The following is a 24,522-nucleotide window of genomic DNA, read 5'->3' as shown; positions in this document are numbered from 1 at the left end:
CTAAATACTTCACTTAAAAGATACAGGCTGGCATATTCGATGGGAAAGCAAGACCCAACTAACTGCTGCCTAAGACACCCACCTACGGCTACAGACAAAAAGCAAAAGGGGGAAGAAGATGTATCACACACGGAACAGAAAATTGAGCTATTCTTTAAACGAACAGAAGTAAACAAAAAACAAACAAGGGCATTATATAATGAGAAATGTAACTATCCTAAATATATATGCACGCTACACTGGAAGACCAAATTCATACAAAAAAAAAAATATGACTACACCTAAGAAAATAGAAAGCAATATGAAAATAGTGGGAAACACAAATAACTCACTGACAATACTAGACAGATCACGAAGGCAGGAAATCAATAAACTCTGGACTTAACTTGAACCCAGATCAAATGAACCACATAGATATTTACATAACATTTGACAATGTTATATAAATGACAGAATATACATTTTTCTTATCTCCATATAGAACATTCTCCCAAATTAACCACATGCTTGGCCATATAGCAAGGCTCAATACACTTGAAAAAATAATAATTATATCAAGTATCTAATTGGACCATAGTGGGATAAATGTAGAAATCGATATGAAGAGGAACTCTCAAAACAACACAAATACATGGGAACGAAACAACTTGCTCCTGAATGACTTTTGGGTAAACAATGAAATTAAGGCAGAAATAAAATAATATTTTCGAAACAAATAAAAATAGAGACATAACATACCAAAACTCCTGGGATGCAACAATAGCAGTATTAAGAGGAAAAATCATGGCATTAAATGCCTTCATCAAAAAGAGAGAAAAATCTCAAACCTACAACCTAATGTTTCACTTCAAGGAACTAGAATAACAAGAAAAAAAAAAAAAAACTAAACCTAAAGCTAGCAGAATAAAAGAAATAAACACCAGAGCAGCACTAAATCAAATTAAGATTAAAATAATTATACTATCACTAAAATGAAAAGTTTGTTCTTTGAAAGGATAGACAAAATTGATAGACTACCAGTTAGATTAACTGAGAAGACAGCTGACTCAAATAAACACAATCAGAAATGATAGAGTTGATGTTACAATCAATATCACAAACACAAAAAGTCATCAGAGACTATAATGAACACAACCTAGAAAACATGGATACTTCCTGGAAACATACAGCCTCCCAAAACTGAACCAGAAAGAAATGGAAAGCCTAAACAGCCCAATAACAAGTAATGAATTTGAATCCGTAATATAAAATATCCAACAAAAATGGCCCAGGACCAAATTGATTCACAGCTGGATTTTACCAGACATACAAAGAAGAACTTGTTCCAATCTTGCTTAAACTATGTCAAAAAAATCAAGGAAGAACTATTCTTCTCTAACTCATTCTATGAAAGCAGTATCACCTGATACAAATATTACACAAGGAAATAATTTTTTTAAAAAACCCTACAAGCTAATATACCTGGTGCATATTGCTGCATAAATCCACAATAAAATACTAGCAAATTAAAACAAACAGTACATCAAGCCATGTGGGTTTGATCCAAGAGATTCAAGGATGGCTCAACATATGCAAATCAATAATGTAATTAACCACATAAACAGAATTAAAAACAAACACTATATGATCATCTCAATTGATGAAGAAAAACGACTTGATAAAATCCAACATTTCTTCACAGCCAACTGGGCATTGAAAATACATACCTCAAATTAATAAAAGCCATCTATGACAAATCCATAGCCAACATCATACTGAATGAGGATAAGGTTAAAGCATTCCTCCTAAGAACTGAACAGGATATTGGTGGTGTCCATCATGGGCAAGCTAATAAAGGCCATGGCACCAGCAGAAATCCTGAACGGGAAGGAGGTCTCCGCGCAAATAAGGGCAAGACTGAAGAATCAAGTCATTCAGTTGAAGGAGCAAGTACCTGGTTTCACACCAGACCTGGCAATATTACAGGTTGGCAACAGAGATGATTCCAATCTTTACATAATGTGAAGCTGAAGGCTGCTGAAGAGATTGGGATGAAAGCCACCGACATTAAGTTACCAAGAACAACCACAGAATCTGAGGTGATCAAGTATATTATATCTTTGAATGAAGACTACTATACACGGGTTCATAGTGCAGCTACCTCTAGATTCAGAGAATTCCATTAACACTGAAAAGACTGATCAATGCTATTGCACCTGAAATGCATGTGGATGGATTGACTAGCATCAGTGCTGGGAAACTTGCTAGAGGTGACCTAAATGACTGTTTCATTCCTTGTATGCCTAAAGGATGCTTGGAACTCATCAAAGAGGCAGGGGTGCAGATTGCCAGAAGGCATGCTGTGGTGATTGGGCACAGTAAAATAGTCGGGGTCCCGATGAATGACTTGCTTCTGTGGAGCAATGCCACAGTGACCACCTGCCGCCCCAAGACTGCCAATCTGGATGAGGAAGTAAATAAAGGTGACATACTGGTGGTTGCAACTGGTTGGCCTGAAATGGTTAAAGGAGAATGGATCAAACCTGGGGCAATAGTCATCCACTGTAGAATCAACTATGTCCCACATGATAAAAAAAACAAATGGGAGAAAAGTTGTGGTTGATGTGGCATACGACGGAGCCTGTTCCTGGTAGCTTAAGGCCCATGATGGTTGCAATGCTCATACAGAGCACAGTAGAGAGTACCAAGTGTTTCCTGGAGAAATTTAAGCCAGGAAAGTGGATGAATCAGTATAACAACCTTAACTTCAAGACACTTGTTCCAAGTGATATTGATATATCACGATCTTGTAAACTGAAGCCCATTGGTAAGCTGGCTCGAGAAATTGGTCTGCTGTCTGAAGAGGTAGAATTATATGGTGAAACAAAGGCCAAAGTTCTGCTGTCAGCACTAGAACACCTGAAGCACCAGCCTGATGGGAAATACCGGGTGGTGACTGGAATAACCCCAACACTCCGGGAGAAGGGAAAAGCACGACTACAATCGGGCTGGTGCAAGCCCTTTTTGCCCATATCTACCAGAACATTTTTGTGTGTGCGACAGCCTTCTCAGGGCCCCATCTTTGGAATAAAAGGTGGTGCCGCAGGAGGTGGCTACTCCCAGATCATTCCTATGGAATAGTTTAATCTCCACCTCACAGGTGACATCCATGCCATCACTGTAGCTAATAACCTCATTGCTGCGGCCATTGATGCTCAGATATTTCATGAACTGCCCCAGACAGACAAGGCTCTCTTTAATCGTTTGGTGCTATCAGTAAATGGAGTGAGAAAGTTCTCTGATATCCACATCCGAAGGTTAAATAGACTAGGCATTGAAAAGACTGACCCTACCACACTGACAGATGAAGAGATAAACAGATTTGTAAGATTGGACATTGATCCAGAAATCAAAACTTGGCAAAGAGTGTTGGATACCAATGATAGATTCCTGAGGAAGATCATGATTGGACAGGCTCCAACAAAGAAAGGTCACATAAGGACGGCCCAGTTTGATATCTCTGTGGCCAGTGAAATTATGGCTGTCCTGGCTCTCACCACTTCTCTAGAAGATATGAGAGAGAGACTGGGCAAAATGGGGGTGGCATCCAGTAAGAAAGGAGAGCCCATCCGCGCTGAAGATCTGGGGGTGGGTGGTGCATTGATAGTGCTTATGAAGGACGCAATCAAGCCCAATCTTATGCAGACATTGGAGGGCACTCCAGTGCCGTTTGTCCATGCCGGCCCATTTGCCAACATCGCACATGGCAATTCCCCTATCATTGCAGACCGATCGCACTCAAGCTTGTTGGCCCAGAAGGGTTTGCAGTGACGGAAGTGGGATTTGGAGCAGACATTGGAATGGAAAAATTTTTTAACATCAAATCCCGGTATTCCGGCCTCCACCCTCACGTGGTGGTGCTTGTTGACACTGTCAGTGCTCTCAAGATGCAGGGGGCAGCCCTGTGGTCACTGCTGAAATGCCTCTTCCCAAGGCTTACATAGAGGAGAACCTAGAGCTGGTTGAAAAAGGCTTCAGTAACTTGAAGAAACAAATTGAAAATGGCAGAATGTTTGGAATTCCAGTAGTAGTGGCCGTGAATGCATTCAAGATGGATACAGAGACTGAGCTAGACCTCCTCAGCCACCTTTCCAGAGAACATGGGGCTTTTGATGCCGTGAAGTGCACTCACTGGGCAGAAGGGGGCAAAGGTGCCTTAGCCCTGGCTCAGGCCATCTAGAGAGCAGCACAAGCACCCAGCAGCTTCCAACTCCTCTATGACCTCAAACTCCCAGTTGAGGATAAAATCAGAATCACTGCACAGAAGATCGATGGAGTAGACGACATTGACTTACTCCCCAAAGCTCAACACAAAGCTGAAGTCTACACAAAGCAGGGGTTTGGGAATCTCCCCATCTGCATGGCCAAAACACATTTGTCCTTGTCTCACAACCCAGAGCAAAAAGGTATTCCTACAGGATTTGTTCTGCCCATTTGCGACATCAATGCCAGCATCGGGGCTGGTTTTCTGTACCCTTTAGTAGAAACAGTGAGCACAATGGACTCCCCACCCAGCCCTGTTTTTATTGTACTGATTTGGACCCTGAAACAGAACAGGTGAATGGATTATTCTAAACCGATCATCATCCATCTTCAAAAAGCTACTTTGAAAGTTTGGCCAGTGTCTATTCAGGCCCACTGGGAATTAGGAGGTATAAGGGAGCCAAGAGTCAGTCCCTGCCCAGAAGATATGAAACTAATAGTAGGAGGTTCCCCAGATGTCATTTTCAGCCTTAATTCTCATCATGTACAAATAACATAAATCATGCACATGTCTATTTACTTTAGTGATGTTCCACAGAATAAAAGGAAATAGTTTTGCCAAAAAAATAAATAAATAAAGGACTGAACAAAGACAAAGATCTCCACTCTGACCAGTCCTATTCAACATATTACTGGCAGTTTTACCCAGAGGAAAGGGATCCAAATTTAGAAAGAAGGAGTCATGTTATCTGTGCTTGCTGATGACATATCTAGAAAACCTAGACGTTACATAAAATTCATATACTTGATAAACAATTTTAGTAAAGTTTCAGGATATCGAATCAATGTAAATAAAGTCAGTAGCATTTCGATACACCAATAACATTAAAGCTAAGAAACAAATAAATATTCCATCCCATTTACACTAGCCATTTACAAAAATAAAATACTAGGAATATGTTTAACCAAGGAGGTTAAAGATAACTATAAGGAGAAATACAAAACACTGATAGAATAAATCATAGATGACAGAAACAGAAAAAGATCTTATGCTCATGGACTGGAAGTATCACTAGTTAAAATGACCATATTACCAAGAGCAATCTAAAGACTAAACATAATTCCTATCATTACAAACATAATTTTTCACAGGGTTAGAAAAAAATTCCAGAATACATATATAACAAAAAAAGAGCCTGAAGAGCCAAATAAATTTTGCATAAAAAGCAAAAAGTAAGAGACCCACATTATCTGACTTCAAAATATACTAAAAAGCTATAGTAACAAAAACAGTATGGTAATGGTTAAAAAAAAATGGAGACATGGAATGGAACCAAACAGAGAACCAAGAAATAAAGCCACATACCTGTAAAAAACTGAACTTTGACAAAGTTGACAAAAATAAACAGTGAAGAAAGGACATGAAATATTGCTTTATTGAGTAGCAATAAAGAGTTCTGGCAAAATTGGCTAGCCATATTCAGAATAATGAAACTGGACCCCTCTCTCTCACCATATACAAAAATGATCTCAAGTTTTATTTATGACTTAAATGTAAGACCTCAAACAAGAAAAATCCTAACAAAAACTATACAAAAAACTCTTCTGACATTGAGGGAAAGAATTTATGACTAAGACTTCAAAAGCAAATGCAACAAAAACAAAAGTACACAAATGGAACATAAACTAAAAAGCTTCTGTACAGCAAAGGAAATAATCAACAGAGCAAAAAGACAAACTGCAGATGAGAAGGAAATATTTGCAAATTATGCCTCTGAAAATGGTCTAATATCCACAGTCTACAAGAAAAAAAAAACAAATCAACAAGAAAAAAAAATTAAAAAGTGAGCAAAAAATATGAACAGACATTTCTTAAAAGACATGCAATTGGCTACAAAAAACTTATGAAAAGGTGCTCAACATCACTAGTCATCAGAGAAATTTAAATTAAAACCACAATGAGATACCATCTTACACCAGTCGGAATGGCTATTTTTTAAGGTAAAAAATAACAGTTGTTGGTGAGAATGGAGAGAAAAAAGAATGCTTACACACTGTTGGCATATAGTAAAGTAGTAAAATTTCTATGGAAAACATTATGGAGGTTTTGCAAAGAACCAAAATAAAACTATCATTCAGCATAGTATTTCCACCCCTGACTAATCAAAAGAAAAGAAATCATTATATCAAAAAGTCAACTAAACTTGTGTGTTGTGTTTATTGCAACACTATTTACAATAGCAGTCATCAAATAAACCTAAATTTTTATCAATGGTTGACTGGATAAAGAAATGTGATATATAAACACCACAGAATACTATACAGTCATAAAAAATGAAAGCATGACATTTGCAGCCACATGAATTTAGCTTGAGGTCATTATCCTAAGTTAAATAACTCAGAAACAGAAAGTCTGTTTCTCACTTATAAGTGGAAACTAAACAATGGAAACACATGGACAAGTAGGCAGAAATGATTGACACTGGCAACTCAAAACTATAGAAGGGTGGGAGGTAGATGAGGGCTGAAAAATTACCTATGGGATAAAATGTTCACTGTTTGCATAATGGGTACACTAGAAGCCCAAACTTCACCATTACACAATATATCCATTTAACAACATGCACAAGTACCCTTTCAATCTAAAATAATAAAAAATAAAGTACAATAAATGTAAGACTTGACTGTGAAATTCCTAGAGGAAAACAGAGAGAAAAAGCTCTGTAACATTAGTCTTGGCAATGAGTTTTTGCATATATGTCTGAAAGCACAGGCTAACAAAGCAAAAATAAACAAATTGGTTTATAGCAAACTAAAAAGCATTTTCACACAAAGAAAACAATATAAAATAAAAAAGCAACCTACTGAATGGGATAAAATATTTATAAAACATATATTTGACATAGGATTGATGTTTAAAATATACAAAGAATTCATAGAACTCATCAGAAACAAATAACTCAATTGAAAACTTGGCAAACAACCTGAATAGACATTTCTTCAAAAGAGACATACAACTGGCCTCTAGGTATATGAAAAAAAAAATCAACAATGCTAATCATCAGGTGAATGCATATCAAAGCCAAGATGAGATGTCACCTCCCACCCAATAGCATAGCTATTATTTTTTTTAAAGGTAAGTGTTGGTGAGGACAGGGAGAAAAGGGAACCTTTGTACACTGTGGTAGAAATGTAAATTTTTACAGACATTCAAAACATTAAAAATAGAAGTACCATATGACCCAGCAGTGCTACTTCTAGTAATATATAAGTAATTCAAATCAGTATCTCTAAGAAGTATCTCCAATCCCATGTTCTCTGCGGCATTATTTATAATTGCTAAGATATGAAAACATCCTAAGTGTGCATTGATGGATAGATAAAGAAAATGTTTTATATACATGACCTGCTGCTATAAAGACACATGCACATGTATGTTTATTGTGGCACTATTCACAATAGCAAAGACTTGGAATCAACCCAAATGTCCATCAGTGACAGACTGGATTAAGAAAATGTGGCACATATACACCATGGAATACTATGCAGCCATAAAAAAGGATGAGTTTGTGTCCTTTGTAGGGACATGGATGCAGCTGGAAACCATCATTCTCAGCAAACTATCGCAAGAACAGAAAACCAAACACCGCATGTTCTCACTCATAGGTGGGAACTGAACAATGAGATCACTTGGACTCGGGAAGGGGAACATCATACATCGGGGCCTATCATGGGGAGGGGGGAGGTTGCATTTGGAGTTATACCTGACGTAAATGATGAGTTGATGGGTGCTGACGAGTTGATGGGTGCAGCACACCAACATGGCACAAGTATACATATGTAACGAACCTGCACATTATGCACATGTACCCTAGAACTTAAAGTATAATAATAATAATAATAATAATCCATAAAATATCAAACAAACAAAGAAATATTATTCAGCCTTAAAAATGTAGAAAATTTTGCAATTTTCAACAATATAGATGGACCTGAAGGGCATTATGTTAAGCGAAATAAACCAGATACAGAAAAACAAATGTTTTATAATATCATTTATTTATGTAATCTAAAAAAGTCAAATTCTTAGAAGTAGAGAGTAGGACGGTAGTTGCCAGGAATTGGGGTGGTGTGAGGGGATGAAATAAAGCTATGTTGGTCAGAGGGTACAAACTTTCATTTATATTAGTCATTATATATTATATGTGTGTGTGTATATATATATGTGTGTGTGTATGTGTGTGTGTGTGTGTGTGTATGTGTGTGTAAGGGTACTAATATTAGGGTACTCCAGAGAAGCAGAAGAAATTCCTTCTCCTTTTCTGAAGTACCATAATAAAGCCACTTTGGAAGACAATCTCAAGGTTTCTAACAAAGCAAAGTATATTGTGTTCCTTGGTACTACCTAATTGAATAGAAAACTTTTGTCTATGGAAAAGGTGCACATAAATGATTATAACAGTTTTTGTTCAAAGATTACAATATTTTGAAACAACCAAGATGTCCTTTAGTAGGTAAATGGGTAAAAAATGGTGGTACATCCTTACAATGAAATATTATTCAGAGATAAAAAGAAATTAGTTACCAAGCCACAAAAAGACATGGAGGAAACTTAAATGCATATTTCAATGTGAAAGAAGCAAGTATAAAAAGGTTACATAATTTAGATTCTAAATATATGACATTAGGTGAAAGGCAAAAGCATAAAGATAGTAAAAAATCTGTGGTTTCCAGTAGGAGTGGGGAGAAGGTATGAATAAATAAGTGATGCACAGAAGTTTTTTGAGTGGTAAAAAAAAAATCTGTATGATATTGTAATGACAGTTACATGCCATTATGCATTTGTCAAATGCTGTAAAACTGTACTATATAAACACTAATGTAAACTGTGGACTTTAGTCAATAATATATCAATACTGTTTCATCAGTCATGAAATATGTACACTACTAGTGAAAGAAAGAGGGGCTACCCATGGATTCTCTGTACTATCTGCTCAATCTTTTGGTAAATATATAACCGTTCTAAAAATAAAATCTGCTAATAAAAAAATTCAACAGCACACAAGGCCTTGGTATCTTTTTCTACAAAATAGGTAAAAGTAAGGTGTTGCTAGGAAATATAGAAATGATAAAAAGATCTGGATTGGCCGGGCGCGGTGGCTCAAGCCTGTAATCCCAGCACTTTGGGAGGCCGAGACGGGCGGATCACGAGGTCAGGAGATCGAGACCATCCTGGCGAACACGGTGAAACCCCGTCTCTACTAAAAAAATACAAAAAACTAGCCGGGCGAGGTGGCGGGCGCCTGTAGTCCCAGCTACACAGGAGGCTGAGGCAGGAGAATGGCGTAAACCCGGGAGGCGGAGCTTGCAGTGAGCTGAGATCCGGCCACTGCGCTCCAGCCCCTGCGACAGAGCGAGACTCCGTCTCAAAAAAAAAAAAAAAAAAAAATCTGGATTATAAAATATCCTCAACAAAGTGTGATGCCATAACTCCTTTCCTTTTATTCTGATTTAGAAACAATTACAGACCAATATCAGTTAACAACTATTGAGTTTCTGCTACAAAATCCAAAAAGCTCGCTCTTTATATTGAACCTGAAACTGGATAAAGTTCAAATTGCTATATAAAGTTACTAACTTTAGAGAAATATTTAAATATATTATGCCATATTAAAATTTTGGAATACTAAATCCTTAATATTTTTATTCTCCTGAATCAAAATTTTCGTTTCTTCTTGGCTATTTATTCTGATGGGAGAAGCTTAACATCATTTTCTCAACTTCCATAATAAAAATTGCTAATTTGATTTTAGTTGCTATAAAATATAGCCATCCTGTCCTAAAACATGGTGTTTTTCTGACAATAGCTTGGGAATGGTGGAGGTGGCACACATACTTACCCCACCTCCAATGATGTAACAATGTCTTTCTCTATTTATCTCCTCCCTCCTCAGATACACACATCACTCATTCTCATGTTCCTCCACTTCCTCCTTTTCAGAATATATACAGAAACAAAGAGACATAAACTAATTTATTCAATGACAGATTACAGAACAGCAGGCCTGTTGGTGTTTCAGAAATGCCTTTATCGCTGTGATGGAATTTTGTAGTGTGAACAGGAACATTATAAAAAGGAATGATAATTGTAATCCCAGTGACACGGATTATATAGGCTATGGGATCTATCCACCAACAACTCAAGCTATAAAACTAAGTTTCTCTTTTTATTCAAAACTCATTTAAGGACTCCTAGTAAAGTTCTGTAATTTTTTTCTGGTAGGTTGTACATCCTTATTTTTAGAGTCTGTAGGCATTTTGTAGGATTTTCTGTTTGCCTTCTCTGTTTTCCTCATTTTACTTTTTATCTGGTTATTGCTGATAGATATGTTAGCTATGGTTTTTGATATTTTCAATGTACATCCTAATTTAGGTTGAACTCATTTATTCTATGAGTTTTTAAATAGCACTCTTTGCATTTAACAAGAATATACTCACATCTTATTCTATAAATAATTATTGATTTGTCTTTTTTTCATAGTCACACCTCTTATTTCTAATTTCTCTTTGGCATACTTTCTATAAATAATAATGGTGATGGTTAGCATGCTTACCTTATTTTATATTTTAAAGAGATTGCCCTGGATTTCATGTAGATAATATAAAAAAGAACATAGTATGGCAAAAATTAATTTTTAATCAGAAATAGACGTCTGAATTTTATAAAATGGTTTCTGGAAAAATATTGAGGTTATAAAATTTATCTTATTGAATCAACTGGTAAAGCATACAACAGTATTATAGATCCTTGTATTCCATACACCAAACTTCACTAGAGCCTGTTCTAAAATTATCCAATATGAAATGAAACACCTAAATGAATTCAGATGTATTTCAATCTGTCTCTTTTTTTAGCAGGCGACTATTTTAAAGTATTATTTCAAGCTAAACTATTCTATGATAGCTCTCCCTGCTACTTGATGCCAACAGGTGATGAGGTCTGCAACATTGTCACTTCTGAGACTGCAGAGAAAGTTTCAGTAACAGTGACACTCTTGGTTAGTATCACAAGTGAAAACCCCATTTAGGAAAATTGGCTTTTCATACGCATGAATTTCAGGCCAGCAAAAATATCATTTTAATATTGTAAAGGGAAGGGTTTGGGGTCAGAATATTAAATTGGCTAGAGAATTTGGTAATGAAGAGTCTGTACATTAAGTTATTAACATTTTTGCTTAAGTTACAGAACAAGAAGTGAGGTAATTCTACTGTGAGAGCAACTTATATGGACTAAAAGTTCAATGCGAGTAATTTACTTCCATTCACTTACTTTTGTCCTTCTGCACCTGGCTTCATAATTTTGCATTTATCCTCCAGCTCCCCACAAAAGTACCAATTTGCTTTGCCACTAGCATTCTATGGTTTATCAACCCAAGCAACCGAGGAATAGTATCTTAATTTTTCTATAGTTCTTCCTTTAATTACTTGTAAGTCTTAACATTTCTTGTGTTTTTACTATTCACTTACATATCTTCTTTTATAATTTACCTTTCTCCTTTTCCTGTGTCCCTGGTAGTATTTCTCTTATAATGGGTTATAGCCTGTATAAGGTTAATAATCCTCTATCATTTTTATTGAAAGTATTTTCTATGATTTCTCTCTTTTAGATATTATTATTTCCTATAAGTGAAGCTATCTTAATACATGTAAAAAGTTAATATAGGAAGAAATTCTGTTTCTGGGTTTATAACCTATGAAGATCTCACTTTTCTCTTTTCCTCTTTTAATACTAATGCAAAGAGTGCTATTTAAAAACTCACAGAATAAATGAGTTCAACCTAAAATAGGATATATGATGAAAATATCAAAAACCATAGCATTACAAAAAGAAATTTAAAAATCCACTGAGTTTTTATATGAATTACATTGTACCTATAGATTTTTAAAAATGCATAATTTTATAACATGATTTTCAAATCTAGTAACACAGTAATGTATTCACATATGCTGTGTTTACGTTTTTTGTTGTTGTTGTTGTTGTTTTTGTTTCTTTCTTTTTTTTTTTTAATTTAATTTTATTTTTTTTAGGCAGAGTCTCGCTCTGTCTCCCAGGCTGGAGTACAGTGGCACGATCTCAGCTCATTGCAACCTCCGCCTCCTGGGTTCACACCATTCTCCTGCCTCAGCCTCCCAAGTAGCTGGGACTACAGGCGCCCGCCACCAGGGTATTTTGTATTTTGTTTAGTAAAGACGGGGTTTCACTGTGTTAGTCAGGATGGCTTCGATCTCCTGACCTATGGTTTGAATGCATCGCCTCCAAAATTCAGGTGTTGCCAATGCATTAGTATTAAGAGGTGGGGCCCTTAAGAGGTGATTAGGCCATGAGGGCTGCCCCTAGTTAATGCAATTACAGCCATTTCTTAAAAGGCTTCATGCAGCCTTAGCAGCTGTCTCTTCCACCCTTCTGCCATGTTTCTCCCTTCTGGAGAATGCAGCAAGATGGCCCTCACCAGACACTGAACCTGCCAGCACCTTGATCTTGGACTTTCCTGTCTTCAGATGTGTGAGAAATAAATTTTCGTTCTTTGTAAGTTATCGAGTCACAGGCATTTTTTCATGGTGGCACAAAACAAAGACAGAATATAAAAGCCATCTTCCGCCACACTTAAGTTTCTTCTAGTTTTTACACATATGTTTCATAATTCATAAGTATTGCAAAACAATTTTGACTAGTGGTTTTTGGTCTATTTAGATGATTCTAATTTAGAGATTATTCGACTTTCACTAGAACACTTTCCTAATTCTTACTGTGAGTTGTTATACTGATTCCCTTGAGGATTGAGATATACAATTCCATTGCTTCCAAGTAATAATCTGTATTATTATTAAGTAGTAGTTTAAAAATTACTTTTAAAATTTGATAGAGCTGTTCCCTTATTATTCTTCTTTCCAAAATGAACCTTTGCTTTTAAAAAGACAAATTTGTTTTATTATTTCATCTGATTATAAAAGCATTTTAAAATAAAGCTCAGGCTAAAATGATTGCATATATAATGTTGTCTCAATTACCTAAAATGTACATCTACACATGAGCATAGAAGAATCACTGGATAGATACATACCAAATTATTAATAACGGTTACCTCTGAGCAATTTATTTATTTGATTTATCATACTTTATTTTCAAAGTACTCATTTCATTACTAAAAAATAAAATATCTAAAATAACCATGAAAAATTACACCCAAAATTGCTTAGTATAAGTTCTGAAAACCTTAATTCCGTATGCTAACACAGAAATATTTGGCAGAAAGTGAAGTAAAGGGTTCAGAATGGCATCTCCTTGACTAAAAATAATTCTTAAACAAATTTTATTTAAAATTACCTTTTTCTGAGCCAAAATGAGATCTTGGTCCACTTTGGACATTAAAAATGAGCCTCCATCATGTTCCATCCAGTAAAATTTTAAGTCTTTTAAATGTACCTTTGTGTCTAGTTTTAACCTGTGGAGCATTAAAAGGAAACTGACGTCAACAAATTATTTAGATATCCTTACTAGTTCAATCCTGACATCTGAGCTTCAGCTCTAATGAAGTATTTTTCCCTGAGCACTGTGTGCCAGAAACAGTGTTATACCTTTAGAATTTAGATTTGCATTTAAGAAATGTACTTGAGCTGCAGGGGAGAGAATGGTTTGAAATGCATCAAAATTGTAGACATAGTGACAAATCAAAATGCTTTGGTAGCAGTTAATGGTAGAAATGATTATAACCTGAACTAGAACTGTAACCATGATGATGGAGAGATATATAAAGATGTAAGAAATCATTAGTAGGTAGTTTCAATATGACTCAGCATTGCTTAGATGTAATGACTGAGAAAAATTGGATATGAGGCTTTAGCAACTGGGTTAATTTTGGTCATCCAATCACTGGGATTGGGCAAGAATTGAAGTAGTGGATCAGGTTTCTGGAGCTTGGAAGAAAAATAATATCAGTTTTAGATATATTGAGTTTCAGTTATCTGAAATGGCCAGTCTTCTTGTAGTAGTAAATAGACAGTCCTCTAGCTTAAGTGAAAAGAGTGAGCTGAAGAGGTAGATTTCAGCATCATCTGTGTATGGAAAATGGTTGAAGTGGCAAGGATAGATGGAGTCATTCTGAGAGGGTAAGTAGAAAGAAGACAGAGAAGTAAACCAGGTCCTTCTAGAATACCAATATATAAGAGATGAACAAAGGAAGGAAGAGCCAGTAAGGCAGATGAAAGGAAAAGGAGCAATATCAAAAGGGTGGACTGTCCATAACACAAAGCATAAATGCTTAAGGGGATGAATACCTACCCCATTTTCCATGAAGCAATTATTATGCATTACATGACTGCTTCAAAATATCTCATGTAGCCCGTAAATATATATACCTGCTATGTACCCACAAAAATTAGCAATAATTTTAAAAAAGATTGTATCACAAGAGCTAAGGGCAGAGTTTGTTTCAATAATGATGGAGTAATATCAATACTGCCACCAGTTATAATGAGGTAATGAATGGTAAGTATTGAGAAGCAGTCATTATTCTTAGCAAAAATGCAAAAAAAAAAAAAAAAATCAGGGACCTTGGCAAGAATAATTTTGGTGGTAAAAACCAGTTTGTAGTGAATTCATTTATGAGATGGCAATGTGAGAATTTAGAGTCAATGAGTATAAATAATTCACACAAAGGGTCTGGCAATGGGGCAAAAAGCAGCATAGAGTAGTGGCTTAAGGGGAATAAGTGACTAAAAAAATTTTGTCTCATTTTAAGATGAGAGACACTTAGGATGTTTAATTATAATGACAAGGGTGCATAAGTGTGTATGTGTGTGTGTGTGTGTGAGAGAGAGAGAGAGAGAGAGACAGAGAGACAGAGAGAGACAGAGAGAGGTTAAAGTCATACTAAGGTGAGATAAGTAGTGGAACAAAGACCTGAGAGAATACGAGAACATAAGATCAAGAGCATAACTGAAACTACTTATATGCTAAAGCAAAATGGAAAGATATTTTCTCCACTCTAAAGGGAGAAAAGAATGAACGTTGGAGACCTAGAAAAATGTGATGGTAAGAAACTGAAGTAAGTTACATATAGATTGCATTTTTTTTTTTTTTTGATGAGATAAAATGTGGGAGTATTTACTTGAGGGTAAAGGAAAGGAGAAGATCACAGGTTTGCTGGAAATGGAAATAATTTGAAATCACTGCTATAGAAAACGTAAAAAAAAAAAAAATGCTGTCTACGGAAACCGATTTCCAAGCAGCATTGATGCCTAGGTGAGATTGGAAAGTATGTATATGGTGACAGATGGCAGAAGAATCAGAAAGGCTGAACTTGAAGTGCACATAGTCCTTATACTCAAATTCACAAATGAACAACAAAAAGATTCACCGTTTCCATTCCAAAATAAGGCCTCTCTTTGTATTTTCTCAGTAAAATACTTTTACACGGCATCTTCCCAATTTGTGAATCATGGTATCCACTTATATAAGTATATAAAGGCTCTCTCATAAATATCTGCAATAATTCTTTGCTTGAGGACTGAAAGTCTACCTCTATGACATTAATAAATAAAGAGAGGATGAATGTCAGGATAAGAGTCTGAGGAAATAAAAATAAATGAACATACCTTTTGATCCCAGGTCCTGCCATGACCTTCAACATGGGGGCCAGGTCTTCAGCATAGCGGCACATCGGACCAGTGCACTGAAACAACTCCTGGCCTCCCACAGCCATGGGAAACTGACCTTTGTTGGGAACCACACCTGAAAGGTTAGACACTCAGGTTAGCTGCCCAAAATAAGACATGATCTCTGCATGTTGTATTTCATTATGGTGTTTATCTTAAATATTTTTTCTCCTGGTTAAAACTTTTCAGGTCTTCTTATATCTCATTGTGGTAGTTTTACAATTTTATTAGCTTTCTTAAAAGCAGTGAATTTTTTTTCCAAATAGAGTACAATGAAGAACTTCAATATAAAACAGCCAAACCAGAGCTACTCTGATGGAGAAATGGTCCCTACTTATTAGACTATTCTCTCTTTCTGCGATGGTTCTAACAGCCTGCAGAGCCTATATGGATGAGGATGAGTTAGAATACAGATTAACAAATCTACTGGCCTAGAGGATAAAGTCAACGTTCCTTTAACTTGTATACAAAGCTCTCTGCAACCTGATACCTAAACAGAAGCCATAACAAATTGTTTGCAATTTTCCACAAAGAACAGGCTATTTTAATGCTCATTTATAACTTTGTTTATGCCATTTCCACTGCCTATAATATATTTCACAATTTAATATGCTAGATGGATAACCAGATTTCAAGACTTAAGTGAAACTATAAGTCCTTTCTCGATTACCTACAATCTCTCAGCCCAAAATCTTCTTAAGCTGATAAGCAACTTTAGCAAAGTCTCAGGATACAAAACTACTGTGCAAAAATCACAAGCATTCCTATATACCAATAATAGAGATCCAAATCATGAATGAGCTCTCATTCACAATTGCTAAAATGAAAATAAAATATCAGGAATACAACTTACATGGGATGTGAAGGACCTCTTGACGTACAAACCACTACTCAAGGAAATAAGAGAGGACACAAACAAATGGAAAAACATTTCATGCTCATGGATAACAAGAATCAAATTGTAAAAATGGCCATACTACCCAAAGTAATTTATAGATTCAATGCTATCCCTATCAAGGTACCATTGACTTTCTTCACAGAATTAGAAAAAACTACTTTAAATTTCATATGGAACAAAAAGAGTCCATTTAGCCAAGACAATCCTAAGCAAAAAGAACAAGCTGGAGGCATCATGCTACCTGACTTCAAACTATATTACAAGGCTACAGTAACCAAAACAGCATGGTACTGGTACCAAAAAAGATATATAGACCAATGGAGCAGAACAGAGGCCTCAGATATAATGCCACACATCTACTACAATCTAGTCTTTGACAAACCCGACAAAAACAGGCAATGGAAAAAGGATTCCCTATTTAATAAATGGTGCTGGGAAAACTGGCTAGCCATATGTGGAAAACTGAAAGTGGATCACCTCCTACACTTTATACAAAAATTAAATCAATATGGATTAAGGACTTAAATGTAAGACCTAAAACAATAAAAATCCTAGAAGAAAACCTGGGCAATACCATTCAGGACATAGGCATGTGCAAAGACTTCATGACTAAAACACCAAAAGCAATGGCAACAAAAGCCAAAATTGACAAATGGGATCTAATTAAAGAGTGTCGGCCGGGCGCGGTGGCTCAAGCCTGTAATCCCAGCACTTTGGGAGGCTGAGACAGGCGGATCACGAGGTCAGGAGATCGAGACCATCCTGGCTAACACGGTGAGACTCCGTCTCTACTAAAAAGTACAAAAAACTAGCCGGGCGAGGTGGCGAGCGCCTGTAGTCCCAGCTACTCCGGGAGGCAGAGCTTGCAGTGAGCAGAGATCCGGCCACCGCACTCCAGCCTGGGTGACAGAGCGAGACTCCGTCTCAAAAAAAAAAAAAAAAAAAAAAAAAAGAGTGTCTGCACAGCAAAAGAAACTATCATCATATTGAACAGGCAACCTACAGAATAGGAGGACATTTTTGCAATCTATTCACCTGACAAAGATCTGGTATCCAGAATCCACAAGAAACTTAAACAAATTTACAAGAAAACAAAAACATCAAAAAGTGGGCGAAGGATAAGAACAGACACTTCTTACAAGAAGACATTTATGTAGCCAACAAACATATGAAAAAAAAAAAAAAGCTCATCATCACTGGTCATTAGAGAAATGCAAATCAAATCCACAATGAGATACCATCTCACGCCAGTTAGAATGGCAACCATTAAAAAGTCAGGAAACAACAGATGCTGGAGAGGATGTGCAGAAATAAAAACGCTTTTACATTGTTGGTTGGAGTGTAAATTAGTTCAACCATTGCAGAAGACAGTGTGGTGATTCCTCAAGGATCTAGAACCAGAAATACCATTTGACCCAGCAATCCTATTACTGGTTATATACCCAAAGGATTATAAATCATTCTACTATAAAGACACATGCACACATATGTTAATTGCAGCACTATTCACAATAGCAAAGACTTGGAACCAACCGAAATGCCCATCAATGATATATAGAAAGATGTGATGATTTTCTCTATCAATGATGAAGAAAATGTGACATCCATGTCCTTTGTAGGGACATGGATGAAGCTGGAAACCATCATTCTCAGTGAGCTATCACAAGAACAGAAAACCAAACACCACATGTTCTCACTCATAAGTGGGAGTTGAACAATGAGAACATATTGGCACAGGGAGTGAAACATCACACTCCGTGGCCTGTCAGGGGGTGAAGGGCTAGCGGAGGGATAGCATTAGGAGAAATACCTAATGTGGGTTACTGGTTGATGGGTGCAGCAAATGGCACGTATATACCTATGTAACAAACCTGCATGTTCTGCACATATTTAAACGATTATTTGTGGAGAAGATTAATAATATAGATGAACGCATAACAACACTTATCAAGACAAAAAGAGAAAAATACAAAAATGATCAGTATCAGGAATGAAAAAGGGATACTATTACAGATTGTACAGATATAGTACAGCCTGTAGTTATACTACAGTTATAGTAGATATAGACACAAGGATTAAGATAATGAAACAGAATAATATCCAGCCCACTTGCTCTTGTTGCTGTTACCTGAATTAAAATAAAGATGACACTGCAATGCAGTTGGGAAAGTATAACCTTTACCACATAAACTTTTGACACAACTCAATATACACATAGAAAAATAGTAACTTTCAATCTTAATTCATACAATACACAAAAACATGTATCTAATAGATTGAAAACCTAAGTGCCAAAGGAAAATGAATAAAGCATCTTTAAAAAAATAAGAGAATATTTTTATGGCTTTGGATGGGCAAATGTTTCTTAAATAGGACAAACAAAGCATTAACCAATGGTAAAACAAACTACCCAATAAAAAAGGACCAAATATTTTATCAAGGCTTTCTGCAAACAGAAATCCAAATGGCCAAGAGATATATAAAAAGATAGTAATTCTTCCAAACCATTTTCTATGATATTACAACAAGTTGCAAGATTACCCAAGAAAAGAAGAGAGAAGATCCAAAGAAGCTCAATTAGAAATGAAACAAGAGACATTACAACCAACACCAGAGAAAGACAAAAGATCACACAAGGCTAGTATGAACACCTTTATTAGCATAAACTGGAAAACATAGAGGAGATGGAAAAGTTCCTGAAAAGATACAACTCCCCCAGCTTAAATGAGGAAGAATTAGAAACCCTAAACAGACTAATAACAAGGAAAGAGATTGAAATGGTAATAAAAAAAAAATTACCAAAAAAAAGTGCAATACCAGATGGATTCACAGCTGAATTATACCAGAAATTCAAAGAATTGATACCAATCCCATTGATGCTATTCCACAAAATAGCGAAAGAAGGAATCCTCTCTAAATCATTTTAGGAAGCCAGTGTCACCTAATACCAAAACCAGAAAGGACATAACAACAACAAAAAAACAACTACAGACCAATATCCTTGATGAACATGGATGCAAAAATCCACAACTAAATACTAGATAACTGAATCCAACAGCATATCAAAAACATAATCTACCATAAACAAGTGGGTTTCATACCAGGGATGCAAGGATCATTTAATAGAAACAGGTTAATGACTTGTGTCATTAATGTAATACACCACATAAATAAAATTAAAAATAAAAATCACATGATCTTCTCAATAGACGCAGAAAAACATTTGACAAAATTCAGCCTCCTTTCATGATTAAAACCCTCAGCAAAATCAGCATACAAGGGACATACCTCAGTGTAATAAACGTCATCTATGGGAAACCCACAGCCAACATAATACTGAATGGGGAAAAGTAGAAAGCATTACCTCTGAAAACTGGAAAAAGACAAGGATGCCCACTCTCACCCGCTCTATTCAACATAGTACTGGAAGTCCTAGCCACAGCAATCAGACAAAAGGAGGAAATAAAGGGCATCCAAATCGGTAAAGAGGAAGTCAAATTGTCACTGTTTGCTGAAGATAAAAAGGAGGAAATAAAGGGCATCCAAATCGGTAAAGAGGAAGTCAAATTGTCACTGTTTGCTGAAGATATGATTGTATACCTGGAAAACCCTAAAAACTCATGCAAAAAGCTCCTAGAACTGACAAATGAGTTCAGAAAAGTTTCAGGATACAAAATTAATGTACACAAATCAGTAGCTCTGCTATACACCAATAGCTACCAAGCTGAGAATCAAATCAAGATCTCAACCCCTTTTAAAATAGCTGCAAAATAAATAAAATACTTAGGAATGTACTCAACCAGGGATGTGAAAGATTTCTACAAGGAAAACTACAAAATACTGCTGAAAGAAATCATAGATGAAACAAACAAATGGAAACACATCCCATCCTGATGGATGGAGAGAATCAATATTGTGAAAATGGCCATACTGCCAAAAGCAATCTACAAATACAATGCAATCCCCATCAAAATACCACAATCATTCTTCACAGAACTAGAAAAAAAAATCGTAAAATTTATGTGGAACCAAAAAACTGTCTGCATAGCCAAAACAAAGCTAAGCAAAAATAATAAACCTGGAGACAACACATCACTTAATTTCAAACTATACTAAAAGGCCATAGTCACCAAAACAACATGATACTGCTTTAAAAATGGGCACGTATACCAATGGAACAGAATAGAGAACCCACAAATAAACCCAAATATTTACAGCTAACTGATCTTCAACAAAGCAAACAAAAACCTAAAGTGGGAAAAGGACACTCTATTCAACAAATAGTGCTGGAATAATTGGCTAGCCACATCTAGGATAACGAAACTGGATCCTCATCTCTCATCTTATACAAATATCAACTCAAGACGGATCACCTACTTAAATCTAAGACCTGATACTATGAAAATTCTAGAAAATAATATCGGAAAGACCCTTTTAGACATTGGCTGAGGCAATGATTTCATAACCAATAACCCAAAAGCAAATGCAATAAAAACAAAGATAAAGAGGTGAGACTTAATTAAACTAAAGAGCTTTTGCATGGCAAAAGAAACAGTCAGCAGAGTAAACAGACAACCCACAGGGCAGGAGAAAAGCTCCACAATCTATACATCTGCCAAAGGACTAATACCCCAAATCTAGAAAGAACTCAAACAAATTAGCAAGAAGAAAACAATGCCATCAACAAATGGGGTAAGGACATGAATAGACAATTATCAAAAGCAGATATACAAATGGCCAACAAATATATGAAAAAATGCTCAATATCACTTATAATCAGAGAAATGCAAATCAAAGCCACAATGCAATACCACCTTACTCCTGCAAGAATGGCCATAATAAAAAAATTTTAAAAAAAATAGATGTTGGCATGGATGCATTGAAAAAGAAACACTTCTACACTGCTGGTGGGAATGTAAACTAGTACAACCACTATGGAAAACAGTGTGGAGATTCCTTAAAGACCTAAAAGTAGATTTACCATTTGATCCAGCAATCCCACCACTTCGTATCTACCCAGATGAAAAGAAGTCATTATAAGAAACAGATACTTGCACACACGTTTATAGCAGCATGGTTTGCAATTGCAAAAATATGGAACCAGCCCAAATGCCCATCAGTCAATGAGTGGGTAAAGAAAATATGATATACCATGATATACCATGGAATACTACTACTCAGCCATAAAGAAGATTGAAATATTGGCATTTGCAGCTACCTGGATGGAATTGGAGACCATTATTCTAAGTGAAGTAACTCAGGAATGAAAAACCAAACATTGTAAGTTTACACTCATACGTGGAAGCTAAGCTATGAGGATGAAAACGCATAAGAATGATATAATGGACTCTTGGGACTCGAGGGAAAGGGTGAAAGGAGGGTGAGGGATAAAAGTCTATATATTGGGTACAGTGTATACTGCTCGGGTGATGGTTGCACCAATATCTCAGAAATCACCACTAAAAAACTTATTTATGCAACCAAACACAACCTGTTACCCAAAAATCTATTGTAATAAAAATAGTTTAAAAAATTAAAAGTGGTTAATATAGTAAGTTTTATGGTGAGTATATTTTACCACAATAAGACTAATTAATTAATTAGTTAAAAATTCTATCACTACTTTTGTTTAGGAAGAGAAGTAATCATTAAACAAGAAATGTCACCACTAATAAAAGAATTTTTCAAGTGATCTGGAATATAAAAATAAAGATATTCAATTTGGGAACTTGGAAAAAAACAATCAATAAACAAATAACCCCATCAAAAAGTGAGCAAGACACATGAACAGATGCTTCTCAGAAGAAGACATAGAAGTATCCAACTAACATACAAAAACAATGCTCATTGTCACTGTAATTATTGGAGAAACAAAAATTAAAACCACCAAGAGATACCATCTCACACCAGTCAGAATGGCTATTACTAAAAAGTTAAAAAATTACAGATGCTGGCAGGACTGCAGAGGAAAGGGAATGCTTATACATATTTGGTGGGAATATCAGTTGGTTCAGTTCTTTGGAAGGCAGTTTGGTGATTTCTCAAAAGAACTAAAAAATGAACTACTATTCCACCTATCAATCCTATTACTGGGTATACACACAATGGAATATAAATCATTCTACCAAGAAGATACATGGATCCATATGTTCATCACAGCACTATTCACAATAAGAAAGACATAGATTCAAACTAGGTATCCATCAACTGTGGACTGTATAAAAAATGTGGTACATATACACAATGGAATATTATGCAGCCAAAAAAGAAGAAAATCATGACCTTTGCAGCAACATTAATGCAGCCTGAGGCAATTATTGTAAGTGGATTAATGCAGAAATTAAAAAAACCAAAGACCACATCTTCTTACTTATAAGTGTAAATTAAACATTGGGTAAACATTGACATAATGATAGGAACAGTAGACACTGGGGGCTACAAGGTGAGGATAAAAGGGAAAGTGTTAATGGTGGAAAACCTATCAGATACTATGCTCACTACCTGGGTAACAGATTCAATCATACCCCAAACCTCAGCATCATGTAATATACCTTTTTAAAAACCCTGCACATGTATCCCCTGATTCTAAAGTAAAAGTTGAAAGTAACCTAAAAAAAAAAAATAAAATTAGAACTGTGATCTAACCCAATCATCCCATTAGTGGGTATATATTGAAAGCAAAATATTTTTTCTACCTAAAAGACACAAGCACCTGCATGTCCACAGCAGCACTATTCATAATAGGAAAGACATGGAATCAAACTAGATGCCCATCAACGGTGGATTGGATAAAGAAAATGTGGTATTTATACATCACAGAGTACTATGCAGCCATAAAAAAGAATGAATTCATTTGCAGCAACATGGATGGAGCTGGAGGCCAATATCCTAAGCAAACTAACACAGAAACAGAAAACCAAATACTGCATGTTCTCACTTATAAGTGGGAGCTAAACATTGTGTACACATGGACATAGAGTTTAGAAAAATAGACACAGGAGACTATAAGCTTGGGGAGAGTTTGAAGTGGGCAATGGTCAAAAACGTACCTATTGGGAGCTATGCTCGCTAACTGGGTGACAGGTTCAATTATATGCCAAATCTTAGCATCATGCAGTAGACCTTTGTAGCATACCTGCAAATGTACTCCCTCAATCTAAAATAAAAGTTGAAAATAAAATAAAATTAAAAACCAACAAATTTTTGATACTTATTTGTGGCCAAACATATGATGTATCCTGGAGTAACTTCCATGTGCTGTTGACAATAATGTGTATTGTGCAGCTGTTGAGTGGAATGTTCTGTAAATGTCTATTAGTTCCATTTGGTCTAGAGCAGTGATCCTCAAACATTTTGGCACCAGGGAATGGTTTCATGGGAGACAATTTTTACATGCAGTGTGTGGTAAGATGGTTTTGAGATGAAGCTGTTCCACCTTAGATCATCAGGCATTAGTTAGAGTCTCATAAGAAGCACACAACCTAGATCCCTTCCATATTCAGTTCACAAAAGGGTTCACACTCCTATGACAATCTAATGCTGCTGCTGATCTGACAGGAGGCAAAACTTATGTAGTAATGCTTACTCACCTACTACTCACCTTCTGCTGTGCAGCCAGTTTCTAACAGGCCATGGACTGGTATTGGTCCATGGCCTGGGGGTTGGGG

At 36.0% G+C, this 24,522-nt stretch overlaps 1 protein-coding gene and 1 pseudogene across 4 annotated transcripts in view; one reads left to right on the top strand and one right to left on the bottom strand.

The window, feature by feature from the left end:
- Nucleotides 1-24,522, bottom strand: part of FAAH2 (fatty acid amide hydrolase 2) — a 198,471-nt gene that overhangs the window by 73,888 nt on the left and 100,061 nt on the right. For all 4 annotated transcript variants that reach the window (XM_077989153.1, XM_077989152.1, XM_001095907.5 and 1 more), the window contains 2 exons: nucleotides 15,898-16,033; nucleotides 13,628-13,745 (listed from right to left, as the gene is read on the bottom strand). In XM_077989153.1, coding sequence (XP_077845279.1) covers nucleotides 13,628-13,745; nucleotides 15,898-16,033 — 254 coding nt within the window. The remainder of the gene's footprint in view (nucleotides 1-13,627; nucleotides 13,746-15,897; nucleotides 16,034-24,522) is intronic.
- On the top strand, nucleotides 1,840-4,614 carry LOC705985 (C-1-tetrahydrofolate synthase, cytoplasmic pseudogene; annotated as a pseudogene).

The sequence above is a fragment of the Macaca mulatta genome, chromosome X (genome assembly GCF_049350105.2).
Source record: "Macaca mulatta isolate MMU2019108-1 chromosome X, T2T-MMU8v2.0, whole genome shotgun sequence".
Classification (NCBI taxonomy): Eukaryota; Metazoa; Chordata; class Mammalia; order Primates; family Cercopithecidae; genus Macaca; species Macaca mulatta.
The sequence above is the reverse complement of the archived record's forward strand: the minus strand, read 5'-3'. Positions and strand labels throughout refer to the sequence as shown.